Source organism: Mesitornis unicolor, unplaced genomic scaffold (genome assembly GCF_000695765.1).
Source record: "Mesitornis unicolor isolate BGI_N332 unplaced genomic scaffold, ASM69576v1 scaffold4448, whole genome shotgun sequence".
Lineage (NCBI taxonomy): Eukaryota > Metazoa > Chordata > Aves > Mesitornithiformes > Mesitornithidae > Mesitornis > Mesitornis unicolor.
The window spans coordinates 11,945-26,473 of record NW_010203748.1 but is presented as its reverse complement, the minus strand read 5'-3'; the positions used below and the strand labels follow the sequence as shown (position 1 = coordinate 26,473).

At 38.4% G+C, this 14,529-nt stretch overlaps 1 protein-coding gene across 1 annotated transcript in view; it reads right to left on the bottom strand.

Annotated features, from left to right (window-relative positions):
• Positions 1-13,079, bottom strand: part of ABCC4 (ATP-binding cassette, sub-family C (CFTR/MRP), member 4) — a gene marked incomplete at its 5' end in the record, with an annotated part of 133,360 nt that extends 120,281 nt beyond the window's left edge. The window contains 6 exons of the mRNA XM_010190819.1: positions 464-589; positions 4,407-4,570; positions 5,017-5,106; positions 9,606-9,830; positions 10,444-10,564; positions 12,969-13,079. Of these exons, the coding sequence (XP_010189121.1) occupies positions 464-589; positions 4,407-4,570; positions 5,017-5,106; positions 9,606-9,830; positions 10,444-10,564; positions 12,969-13,079 (837 nt within the window). The remainder of the gene's footprint in view (positions 1-463; positions 590-4,406; positions 4,571-5,016; positions 5,107-9,605; positions 9,831-10,443; positions 10,565-12,968) is intronic.
• Positions 13,080-14,529: the final 1,450 nt, after the last annotated feature.

Here is a 14,529-nt window from a genome sequence, read left to right as displayed (position 1 = left end):
TTTCCCTTCCGCCCTTTCCAGACTGCTTGAGCAATACTCAAAACACAGAAAAGGACAAAGGGTACTACCTGAGGATGCCATCATTTAGGACAGAAAGTCAGATTCCATCTATTTCTCAGAAGGGAAATGTCTGTTTATTGGTTCCTTACCATTAGTTTACAGAACTGTGAGGATAAAATCATTCAACACCAATTACTACAGTTTATCAGTTGCTGTTTTTAAACACAAACATAAAAGGAAGCATAAAAACCCCAGAATTTATATCGAAGGTGGGTTTTTGTTCTTTTTTTGATGTTCCCTTATGATATATTATCATTTCTTCACTCTTGCTATAGAAAGTTTAAAAAATAGCCAAATTCGTTCAAATAAACTGCACTTTAAAGCACAAAATAACACTTACTGACATATAAAACAATGGCAACAGATACAGCTTGTGTACCAAGCTGTATTTCTCCAGGATTACCTTCTCAAACCATTTACAAGTTCTGCAAACGATTTTTCCCAAGCATACATCTTTATTATCTTCATACCACTTATGACTTCATTCATGGTCCTTATCCTGACATCTGTGAAGGCAGCTGTCTTGCTTCTGTAAATAGCACAGAGTACAAATTCTCAGATTCTCAAAGGAAGACAGACTATACATGACCACACAACATACTCATATTGACGAGGTTTTTGTTTCTACTCGTAAACAGGATTCATATAACTGTAACTGCATTGAAGGATCTTGCTAAAACAGTATCTTAAAGCTGACACAGAGCAGACACACTTGGTACGTCTGCAATCCTGGTATTCCCAATTCTCAAGAACTGAGAGTTGATTCACTGCTCAAAATTGTATGTCAGCTTGCACCAACACATGGTATTCCTTAAACAACACATTTGTGTACAAAAAAACCCCTTCAAATATAAAAAAAAGCTTACAAACATTAAATTTAGAACTAAATGAAAATCAGAAAATTACTTTTAAAAATTGTTTTGAAATGCCAGAGTAACAGTCCTTCTCATAAGGCTCTTCTGATGCTGTTAAAGAAACTGGCCTCCATTTATATCTTTTTAAGATTAACTATAGTTGAAGTAAAGATTACTTAGTAACAGTACATGAGCTATAATTTAGGAGATTTAATCTAGGTATGGCTTTGTTTAATAAACAAATATTATTTAAGGATTAATTGTAATTAAAGCTAAAGTAAATGTACCTTAGGCCCACATTATGTTTGCACTGATGAACAAACTGGAAAATATATATTATTAAATAATGAAGTCGCCATTTTAATTAGGAAAAAAGCATTGAAAGTTAGAAGCCATGTAATGAATGCATAAACCATGCTAATAAAGCCTATTACAAGTCTGAATTTATTCAGGCAGACAAACACACTTTGCACACGGTGTGCTATGGTAGGCCTTGTTTTGATAAAACATACCTTTTCCTGCTAAATTACTTCTATTTGTCTACACTAATATAAGTTAAGATTCAGAGACCAAAGTTTAAAAGAAAAAAAAAAAACAACCAACCAAACAAAAAAAGCCAAACCACAAACCACTCTTTAGAAGGGGTTGCTGGGTTCTGTTAGCTTAACCTGTCCCCTGTAAGATTTTTCTGATGCTCTGGAAGAAATAGCCATGTTTAAAGCACTTAAATAGAAAGAATTTCAGGCACCTGCATCATCTTAAAAAAAAAATCCTCTCAGCACCAGCATTCCACACATGTTGGGATGGCTGAAGCAAAGTACTAAGAAATATTTATACAAGAAAACTGGCAAAAGAGTTGCAGGAACTTGGCCCTAATACAATCAAGACCTCTTACTAAGACTGAGGAAGATAGCTTAGCCTAAACCAACCATACATGGAATGAGATCATCTTTGCTAAATCCTCTTTTCCTTTTTCCAGAAAGAAACAACAGCAGAAAAGCAATTCCTTAATGAATGTGAAAGCTCATCCTTCCAGAAGCCACAGTCTCAGAGACATCATATAACGGTTTCAAGCGCATAGACTTCCAGTGCACTGATGACAATTTACAGGAGAGGAAGACGTGTCTCCAGTTTTACAAATCTAAAGTTGAGAGTACCTGCAGTTCAGGACAATAGGGAAACACATGCTTACATAGCACACTTAAGGAGTGCAATAGCAAAGGACCTGAAAACTCTTCAAGTATCTGAGAAGTCCCCCTTATGATACTAATAACCACTCTAAATAAAACAACCTGCAGAATTCCTTTTTGCTTTCATGAGGCGTATTCAATGGGTTTTAATCATGTCTGACACAACAGTTCCACATAGTTTCTGTCTTAAAAAAAAATTAAAAGGGCTTTAAATGAGACTGTTACAGTTGCATGGCTAAGTAGTGAAAGGGCTGAGCTCTTGTGAATAAATATATATATAAAATGGTCTTCAGTCCAACACTTGGACTATTTCCCAAATAAGATATTATATCACGTGTATTTTGTAAAACTTCTAGTACTTGTGCAGGTAAGAGCAACACTGCATGATACAGTTTATAACATTCCACAGGATACCGAGACTGTTTCTGCAAACTCCTACAGCACTGAAGCGAATGCCTGCACCATAAACTGGTACACGTATTTGTATTTACAACACTGGGTCACAAGTACAATGCTGAGTAATGGCACAAATCAGCTGCCACACTGAGCATGCCTGGATTTTAGCAAAAGCTTTAATCCTTAAATTACTTCTTCATAGGCTGATTTCCTTAAATCCATGCAGATTCCCAGCAATGGCTGTGTGAACACACTCATTGCAGAGCTGGGATCCATTTCAGTTTTGCCATTAACTCCTTCTGTTCACTGCACATTTCTATTCCCAAATACACAGATCTCTGCACGTGTAGGCAAGCAAAATTTTTTCTGGTTAACAAATTCCTTCCCTTGCACTGCACCCAAACAAGTGGCTGTTAATGAATGGGGGAGGAACCCAAACAACATTACATTGCCACTGATTAACTTTTAAAATACATACCTTCCAGAAGAGACTTTTGTCACCTTGTTGCCTGACCCTGGACAAGCCCTTTAATCTCTTTGTGCCCCAGTTTCCCATCTGCAAAATGGGGATAATAATGCTTACCACCATGGATAAGGCACTAGTTAAGCGCTAAGTATTTTAACTATCGACTCAAAGCTCAAAACCTCAAAAACCCCAACAGTGAAATGAGTTGATACTTATGCATGCATATTGTACCTGCAGTAAAAATGCACATGTAAGAATATGTTGGAAGTGTTCAACAAACAGGTTTTCTAATTAAAAACCTAAGAATTTGGCAGAGAACACTGAATGGGTCACTATTTGAGAAACAGCATGTGAGCATAACAACTGAAGACTATTAGAGTGGTTACAAAAAGAAGTAGTCTACGAGTTGGTCTCATTTTGTAATTCTCAGCTCTCTCCATACCTAGCCATGCAATGGCAATGCCAGCCTCGATACCTCTGGAAAACCTGTCTTAAAACACAACTTGAAAACAAAAGTAACTCAGTAAAAAAGTTTTGCTTATCCAAAGATCGAGAAGGAACCCATTCACCCTGAATGCAAACGCAACAAAGAACACAACACTACTAAGCATATGCATACACAGTAAAGGAACACAGCAATATTCCCATTTAGATGCAAAAGCTATTTATAAACTCATGATGTCAGCACAGCATGATTAATTACACAATAAAATTAAAGTTAGGAAGTGAGAACATTGAAGATAATTCAATATTCCCACTTGAGGCAAGTCTTTTTTTTTTTTTTTTAGGAGGAAGTCACAGAAAAACAAATTAAATTTGTCTCATAATGGAAAATTACTGCAAACTCATTTTCTACCTCCACACCCTAGAACCTTACAGTTAGAAAACTCATAGCTGGCATCAAAACCACCATAATATTTTTTTTCTTCCTTTCTCTCTCAGTTCCTTCCCCTTTTTCCTCTCTGTATTTTTGTCCTGGAGGAGAGGTAGCAAGATCTCTGAGCACAAAACCTTCAGGGTTTTCTGCTGCAACTCCAATACCAAACTCAGGGCAGGACTGGACAGTATTGCCTTTGCAGTAACCGCTCCTTAAGCATCAATGAGGCAGGTAAGGGGGTCACACAATTTGATGCTAAGTTTGACAGCAAGGTAGCTACAGAGGTAGCCCAACTCTTTCATATACTGGGCAGCTAATGAGTAGCAGCTAATGAGTAGCAGATATTTTCAGTATCTCTGTAAGACAGACCACTTCAAGTCCCTAAATGTGAATTACAAAATCTCACATTAGCAACCATGAAAAATATCAGCAAAGATAAAAGACAACGTGAAAAACCTCACTGGACAGAAGCTGATCTCAGAGCAGTACTCCACCTCCACCCAGTAATCACATTTTAAAAACCAGGGCAGAAAATACCTGCAACTCAATGCTTGTGCCATTACCTTAGCGAAGAAAAAAGCCTCCCAATGCAGGTCTGGATGGGAAGAAGAATAATGAGAACTGCCATTCCTGCCAGACATGAGGGGCCTATCTCCATCCAGAGAAGTGCTGTTACTGCCACAGCTTGAATTGGTCCAGCCCACAAGAAGTGCAAGAAAATCGTGACCTAGGCAAATAGTTAAGAAATAAAAATTAGCTTTTGGTGTCAACTAAAAAATTAAACCCTAATAACACGAAGATGAGGAAGGACCTCTGCCTGTGGCAGGTACTGAGGCATCCAGTGAGAATTTTGCACCAGACTTGGACACCTAAATGTACATGGAGATGCCTTACTTTCTGGAGAAAGTAAGCAAAATACCATTTTGATTTGGTTTTATCTTCATGCACCAACATTTCTCTGAGCTTAAGAAAATAGCAGAAAAATATTTAAGGTGGGGAAAAGTATGTTTTCCTCCCATATTTTAACAGAATGTTTCTCTTTCTATGATGTTCAAGAAACAATTAGAAGAAAAGTTCACAAGAAACACTTAAGCACCAGTTGTAAACAAAAACCTCTTAAGTCAAACCCCACAATTTCTTCAGCCTCTTAGGAAGATCTGCAGTACTTCTTACCTGGTCAAATTTGTTCACGTCATTTGACAGGAGATTTACTATTTGGCCAGTGGTAGTTTTTGCCATAGCTACATTACTGAGACGAAGAGCCTGAAAAAGCCAGAACAGTCTTAAGTTGTCACAGGTTATACAGCACAGTACATCCATACACAGAAGACTCATAACACAAATACAATCTCAGGGCAAAAGCTAAAGGAATGTCTCAGCTTTTGCCTGAGAATAACTGGACACAGATCAAGAACCCTAGATAACATGTGGGTTAGCTTAAATATTCTGAAGAAACTCTTGAAGAGCATATATATATAAAAAATCTAGGGAAGGACTGCAAGAACTATCTTCATGTTGTCTGAAATGATTAAAAATAGGAAAAAACCAACATAGCATGCCATTAAAACTAAACCAAAGAGCTCGTAACTTTTCCTTTTCATTGCTTTCCCTTGCATTATGAGTATCTGCTCAAAACAGGAACAAAAATACTCCACCTGAAAACCAAATTAAAACTGGGAAAACATTTGGGCAATTGAAAGAAATCTGTTTGAATGAGATTCCTGACAGAAAAGGAAAAAAAACCCAAGTTATTAATTTTACAACTTTTGCAAATCAGAGTTAATATCCCTCTACAAATCAGTACTTCCCTTGTTAATAATAAATCATAAGATTTCAGGATTATATTAAACGAAGTTTAATGTATGCTATGAGAAGCAACAAGAGTAAATACCAAATATTTTTACAGGTTAATAAGTAAGTTAATCAGTAGAAAATAGTACGCGATTATAAAATATCCTCAAAAAATCATATTGGGAAATACACAGTCTGAATATTGCTCCAAAGATCAAAACTGAAAGAGTTCAAAGATGCAGACCCTGCTTCCTTCTATACTCACTACAAAGAAAGCACAGTTTTGCAGCACGAGTTAAAAATATACAAAGTATGTTACACATTCTCCTGTAACAGGAATAGTTCACTCCTTAAAAACATTTTGCAATTTTAGGCGGTGCACATCTACTTCTTCCTCTCCAAACAGTTATTATTGATCAAAAAAGAATCCTAATAATCATCTAACCTGAAAAGCACTGACTGTTTCAAAAGTATTGTTCCAGTATCTTAAATCAGGTGCAAGAACATATCAAAGTATCATTCAAAGCACCATTTCAAACAAAGTGCTTTACATTTCTTGCACCTTCCTGTCAGGTTACAAAGGTATTCATCCCAATTTTAACTTCACGGAAAACAGCAGGCGGAAACATTTTAAACAAATTAAGAAATCCCTCTGATATTCCAGCAATAAACCTGGCTTACTGAGTATATGAGAGATGAGATTTAATTATTAGAGAAAGTCATTGCTTCATTTTCTGTCTTCAGTCTCTCACACATCTGAGATCCCCCGCGAAGCTGCCTGTCAGTAGTGCAGCCACAGCACATCCACATTTCCACCGTGCTTACTCCACACCACAGAGCAAGGTTTAATAGCTCCTAGAAAAGCCGTCAGATAGCCACAGACCATAATATTAGGAGCTTAAGTGATGCATATCTGAAGAAATTGCCCGCTACTTTTGAAGTAGCACTGGTTTTTAACTTTTTTTAATTTTCATTTTTTAAGGGAATAAGCCTTACATTTCACTGGTTGAATGGACTCGTGTAGGCTGCAAGTACACAGAAGGAAATGGAAACACTGTACCCAAAGCAGCAGTTTTACTTATACGACTGATTTCCACCAAAAAGTCCTGGTTTTGTATTTTTCCTTTCGACGACACCCAAAACACAGCACCTTACAAGCCACTATGAAGAAAATTAACTCTATCCCACCCAAAGACAGCCCACTGTGGCTTTAAATACTGCTTTGACCATTAACAGTTATAAATTCACTACTGAAGATTCTCTAGAGCCACACACCTTTTTAAAAAGCAACTGCAGTTTGAATTTACATCTTATTTTACAATTGCCGATTATTGTTTGTTTTCAGCACAAAGATCTGCTTAATCTTCTGTCTATGAATTTTCCGTACCAATGTATTTCCCAGAAAGGACTCTTTCTCAAGGAAAACAGGTTTTAATTATATCAACTAACAAGAGCAGTTTGTACAATTGATGTCTTAGGTTAATCTCTTTTCTACCCCAGATGTAATTGCACAGGCCCAATTTCAATCCTTTAACCATTATTTGCCTTCTGTATTTCCATCTTAGTGTTTTAGTCTCTCCCGGCCTCAAATAGTTAACCCAAAAGCACATTAAAAAGGGAGAACTGACCACAGAAAGGAATAATATAACTGTTCAGTCAAATAACTCCTGACGCCTTTTTGGCTGCTCTCTGTCTCAACCAACTTCAGAGCTTAAACTGCTTTAGTCTTTATTCTGAACCTCAAAGAACTTCTAAAAGTTAAATCTTTAAAAAAATAATTAAAAAAAATCAGTCTCCCATAAGTAGCTTTTAGTTTTAAAACATGAGATTGTGAGTCATGAGACAGATTCCACTTTCATTTTTGTTACAAGCTTCCTGTGTGCATCACTGATGCTTCTTACTGATCACAAAACATCTTGGAGTTTGAACACAGGCTCTTTGCAAATAAGATTTCAACTTTCCAGGAAATGAAAAAGGGTCTAAAACTTAAGAATGATGAGCATTTAAAGTTCTCAATTAAGGATGCTCTCTCTCATCCAGACCACTCATCCTTGCAAATCCAAGTTTTTATTTACTATAGCAATTAATGAACACTGCAAAAGTGCTTGTAAATTAGCATCCAGATTCTGTCAAAAGCATATATGAGGATAAAGAGAAAGTATGACCTACGCATAAGCCTCAGATAATGAAGACAAATGATTAGAAAGGTTTATCAATGTTCTGCTGTGACCTCAGCCTTCACCCTCAGGAGTAAACATTTATGAGACGAGGAGAGATTAATTTTCCATTTAATCACATCTCTAGAAATAAGGATGCACATTATGAATGTTTCTTTTCCAAGCTTCTAAGCCAGTATCAACACAGCAACAAACAGCATCGCCATATACATATTTCATGAATTTCAAACTGTGTTATGTTAATCAGTTTAGTAAATTAATACCTTAGAGAGATGTTTATGTACAAGAAAGCAATGTGCCATGTTAGAGCCGAGTTCCCAGAGGGCAATTTCCAAGGTATCAGAAGAGGGAGGAGAATAAATATGTGCATGAAAAGCAATCAACACTTACAATGGGGCCAGTTTTACTCTCCTCACTTTACTGCTTTGCCCAAAACCTTCATATAACCTACACCAGTAGTACAAGTGTTAGGCCTAAGTGGATGGTACCTACATTTAATGGTTAAAATAACAGATTTATGTTTTGAAGAAACTTTAATTTAAATTTCCCTCAATTAAACTTCTTTGCTGAGGTAAGAACCAGCAGGTCACTATTCTAGCAGCACTAAAGTCAGGGCTTTTCCCTTCCAGCATCCCCAGCAGGGACTCCTTGCTTGGAAGTAGAGATGGACTCAGTGGTTTGGGTATGGCCAACAGCTCCAGAAGAGGTGAGCAGACATTTACTACTGTATTGCTTGCTCCCCAGAGCACACCAAGGCCAGAATTTCATCCTGGATGTCACTAAACTCCTTCCTACAGGTAATATCCATAACTTCCCTCACTCCACTTTCCTGTAGTCGAGGTCAGCTTCTTTTGATCAGGACACACAGAGCGCTAAGAAATCACCACTCACTGCATGTGCATCCCTTCTCACAGTTCACTGGCTTCAGAGAAGGACTCCGGTGCTCCCACAGTTAAACCAGTAACTGATACTAAAAAACAGCTCTACCCTACCTTTAGGATTCAGCTTGGTTCTGAACCGTCTCTCCACTCCCAACTCTTCCATTTTCCTTCCCTTTCAAGTAGGAGGGATACTAAAGGGACTAAAGATACTAAAGCCTGTGAAGGTGCTGAGCATCCCCCCCAGCCTGGACTGGGCAGCAGCAGTACCACAGCACTGCTGCCTCTCCCTGAGCAAACCTGATGGATGCCCTCAAAGAGGGAGGCAGCCTCCTCAACCCGCAAAGGCAGCAACTCACCAGCTCTACAGCACTGCTGGAGTAAAATATAGATAAATCCCACCATTCACCACAACAGGGGCAGGAGGAAAACTGGACAGTGAAGCAATTCCCAGGCGACTGAGAGTGCTGAATCAGATGGTGACAGCCTATGTCCTCCCCTGGATGAAACTGCAGGGCTGAGTAACTGGTGCATACCCTGGGAGCTCCGTCCCTCTCCCGCTGGACGCTGATCGCCTCTTACCGCTCCAGCACACAACCCCTGCACTAGCAATGGGGGGGCTCCTCTCCAACAGCACAAGAGGTAAAAATCAGCAGCTGCTCCCAGGCTTTAGGGCTGTTTAATTCATCAACCTTCACTAGGAGGACTGAAGCTGTCATTCAGACACCGTATTACCAAAGAGGGAGCAAAAGCACATATATACATTTAAGGTCTGATACATATTGGCATGCATTACATGTCTACAAATGAGTAACTTCAATGGAACTGCAAGCACGAGCACAACAACTGTATTTTTAAACACCTCTAAGGAAATAGCTGTCAAATGTCATATATACCCAGAAACAGGTTTGCTTACCTTCCGATAAATCATATGACACATAGCTACCCTCAGCTTCATGCCAGCCCGCTGTACATGATAGAAGTATAAGTGGTGCATTATAGCCAGAATAAGCGTGCACACAGAGAGAGCAGCTGCATAGCAATATGCAAAATTTAAAGATACCTCATCTGAGGTATCATAGTTTTCAAAATAACTAATAATTTTTCCCAAAAATATTGGCTGAACTATTTTGAGGGTTTCCTGAAAGAAAATGAAAGGAAGAAAGTATTAACAATTTCATATCATACCATGCTACCCACGTTTGTAATCAGGCAAACAAGAGCCAAGTACTGCTACAAGCCACATCCCCTATTATTTTGTCTTCATTGTGCTCTAAAATGTCAAGCCAATTTTTACCAACTCACAATCCAAAAGAAATACGTTCCACATTAAAGTTTAGCTGAATTTTTAAAAAGAACTCTCTCAATTACCAATAAGAACTTTGATGTTATAAAAGACTGCACGAATATATATTACATTTCCATCTTACATATAGCAAAAAAACCTTTACCTATGGGGCACCCCACTCAGATACATAAAGTACAGCTAAGCCTTACAAAGCAAGTCAGTGGCTTGTAATGCCTCAAAAATATTGCACTCAAATCAGCTCTCTGTTCCAGATCCATCATCCCACAGTTACAGCTCAACTTTTCGGTCTCTACAGGACTGTAGATCTGTTTTACTTTTCTGAGAGAGCACATGAACATTACCGATTTTCTGAACAGCCCAGCAGGAAGTCACCAGCACCTACAAGGCCAAGTTCCACATTGCTGTTAGCTAAGAAGTGCATTATATGACATTTTACACCACTTACCTCAATCATTGTGAAAACTCCCAAAACTAAATAGGATTTCCAGTAACAAAGAATAATGGCTTTTGTTAAATGTGGTGCTTTTCCTCTCTTTTTTGCTTTTTGCACCTCTTTATCCCAATACCTAAGAAACAAAATGCAAACACGCTGGAGGAGAGCGGTACAATCACAAGGCAATTGCCTGGAATAAAATACTTTCAGATTCACAGCCAGATTGCCATGATCACTTTTATAAACAACGACAATGACAAAAGTTAACAGATAGTCATGTTTTCTCATTCACATAAACACATAGTACTTAGTATTATAGGCTTATTTGCTCTTGTATAACTACAAACAATTTGCTACTGTTGACTACTACCATGTCTGATGCATTTGCAGATGAGGAATCATAGAGTCATAGAATGTATTGCGTTGGAAGGAACCTTTAAACATCATCTGGTCCAACACCCTGCAGTAAACAGGGACAATGTTACCAGAGCAGGTTGCTCAGAGCCCCGTCAAGCTTGACCTTGAATATCTCCAGGGATGGGGCCTCCACCACCTCTCTGGGCAACCAGCTCCAGTGACCTACCACCCTCACACTGAAGAACTCAAGGAAGGAACCCTTTCTTTCTTCTCATCTCAGTTTAGACAGCCACTCACCTTACTTAAGAGCTTATTATCTCCTGACTATGGACTAAACTGAGGCAGCATGGAGCATGCTCCATCTTTTTCTAGGCCCTGCACTTCCCCAAAAAGGTTGTGATACACAACCCTTTTTCATGTCTGGTCCTTTCTTTTTCCCACCATGTGCTTTGATGAGGACGAGCAGATATGGCACAAGAGCAAAGGGAACTGTCTGCAGCACTTTTGTCACTTCACACTCCCCACGTCCCCCTGAAGGCAGGGATTAGAGTAGCAAAGTGGCAAAGACCTTTGCGTTACCGCATGTCTGCCCACAAGTAGAACACTATCCCTTCACATTAAAATCAAAGGCATTAATAACAAGCAAGTATCAGAACATAAGCAGATCTCTTGAAACATGCTGTTGTCAGACAGGATACTCCCCCTTGCTTCTAGAGGCTAAATGTTTTCTTCCAGATCCTCTGACCTTGCTAGTTTGAGGGCTGAAATGAGTCTAAGGCATGAAAGCCAAGTTATTTTGTAACAAAGGACACAAGTTAGAAGCATACAGTATGGATAAGAAAACTTTTTTACAATTATTTTTAACTTTTTTTTTGTTACAAGGATTATATTGTCCAAATGCTTCAGAATCAGAATTGAAACTATGTTGATGCTGTGGAGGTCGCTGGCCCAAGACAAAAAGCTACATACTTAGGTGGCTCTTTAAGAACTATATGCTCTGCTTCTTGGCCAAGCACACTAAAGAATTAGAAACCACTCTTTTCTTTTTTTTTTATGCAGTATTTTCTACCACCTCCTGACTCATGTAAAGTGTGCTGTGAGAACCACTGGACGGAGCCCATCTTCCTCCACAGCAGACTCCCTGAACTGCTTCAAGACACAACCATGAGATTTGGCAAAGCTCTCCAGCTAACAAAGATGTTAAAAGGTGCACTCCTATGGGCTCACCACTGACCCTCGTTCTTCAGTGATCTCATCCAGAGCAGGGTGATGTAAGACTTGGTCATAACCTTTCACTTCTGATTCTTTTTACTTCTTCAAGAGTCTCTCATTCCAACCAAGCTATGAGGAAAGCTGATTTGCTCTACCTTCAGCATGAAGGCAAGAAATAGCAAGGCCATGCTTTCTTAATACAGAGGCCACCTTTCACTAGGAGACGCTTCTTCCTCTAATTATATTTAACAAAAGATCATCTGAAGACAAAAACCCTCTCTATTGCAAGGCTCAAGAAAATTTAAATAAACAGTTATTCTTGAAAGATATTTCACTATTAAAAGAGACAGATCCTCCTGGGTCCATGACAACATGACAATTCATGTACATAGTCCTCAAAAGAGTATTTATAACAAAATAAGAACACTCCTAGACACAGGCTCTTAGATGTTCAAGGCATTTTATCTGCTTTACCAAAGAGTGGCATATTTTCAACATACATACATTTATATACACACATGTATAAAGGGTACACAGCTGTCACGTAATTCAATTTCTGCTCAAAACCAAAAACCACAAAAAAAAAAACCAAAACAAACTTTTTCCCTACTTTTATAGAGAGAAATTAAAGAAGTTTCTGTAACTATTCTACCACAGCTCAGAGGACTCACATGAATTTATGAAGGATTACTGCAGTAACAGATTATGAAAAGTCCTCTTTTCCAAGCATTCTGCAAAGTGTCACATTAATTATAAATGACGTAATGGAAATACTCTAATACATTGTATCAAAATGCTTCCATGGTAAACAAGTTTATTTTATTTAAATTACTCTTAGCTCTTCAGCATTTTTAACAGTAGACCTTATTAAACTTTACAACAACCTCTTTTACTTTTAGAATAGGATTAAGACCCTCACCTTCACCAACACAAATACAATAAAAGAGAACAATTATTTTTGTCCTTACCACTGCAACTCCTCTCCAAGCTTCTCTGAGGAGTCTTCTGGCAGCACTTTATACATATCATCTTCTTCAAGCTTCCGTTTATGGCCAATAATAAATAAGGGATTCAACCACCTATTTAAATACAAATTGTTAATAAACTGATCAGCAGACCAAAATTTCTTTACATATTAACTTAATTCTCTTACCCCTTTCTTCTCTCCTCCTGCATCACTCAACAACCACACATCTTACTTCATTTTTCTTTCACCTGAGAATTAAATCACCCTCATTTTACTAATGGGGAAGCACTTCCCATTTTCTAAAGCTGTTTATGTCCCATAGCACCTTACTGCCAAGCACCCAGTCAGCACAACTCTTCTTGGCCTTAGGGCAACTGCTTTCTTACATTGGTTCCTTATATTTAGGGAAAATTAGCATTCCTTTAAATAGTTTGGAAAAAAACAGCACTTAATCCAAATATTAAAATATTGACAGTTATGAATAAAATGGTAATACATATTAAAAGACATTTTTTGTAACCAGCATGGCTATTCATTCACATGAGGAAGAACTTAACTGTTGTTCAACTGCCATCTTGACAAATATTAAAGGTCAGTAATTTAAAGACAACCAGTCAAATGTAAAAATGGCTAAATAATGGATTACTACTAGAATTGATCTTTGTACGTCCAAACGCTGGTAAGAAAAAGCACAGGGTCACAATGTGTAGGTTCAAAAAAGGAAAATATTGTCTAACAGCTCTGTTTCCTTAGTGGACAGATTTTTAAAAGCTCAGTATTTTATGAGAGCACTTTGAAAACGAATTGCAGCAGTGCTACTGTAGGTTTATTGGAAAACACAGTATTTTGTTAGATCAAAGAATACTGTCAGGGAACGGTACGGCTAGCTTTTCGGCACCCGGATCCTTCTTCAAGCCTGAAACACAGGTCAAGGAGGTCCAAGCAGTTCCAGTTGTGCTGCACAGAGCAGACGGATGCATGGCAGAAAGCTCAAAAGTGCCCATGTTGTTGATGAGATGGAGCAAATGACACCTCCAAAACAGGCATGGCTTAGTGGGAACAGGGCAGGCAGGGAACTTGCAGTTTGCCACCTGGTTTGTTTCTCTGCTCAACCCCTAATACTTGGTTTCCAAGAGAAATGTGGTTTTTGGCTCTCAGGCTTGTTTCCTACAAGTACTTTCTCTGCTGGTTAACACAATGGGAACCAAGAGGTCAGAGATGGACCTGTTTTGGAAAACAAATACTCTTGTGCTCGTGGCAAGGCATCTGATGTGGACTGCCTGTGGAAGTTCATAGCTGCTGTTTAGTTTCTGAGGCTTAATTACTCCCTGACTTCATCAACACAGGTTTTAAAAAAGGACCTGATGCACTAGGTGAAGCCTATTATTTTCTGGAAGGCCTCTATGTGAGAATTCAAAACTGGGTTGGTTTACAATGAGGGTATTTACTTATTCAAAACCACAACAGTGGTTGCGAATACTCATCAACTAGCTCTGCATTTCTTGCTCAGGCATGTCCCAATTAAATTCTGTGCTTGCTGACTTGTAAGAAGTTTGCTGATG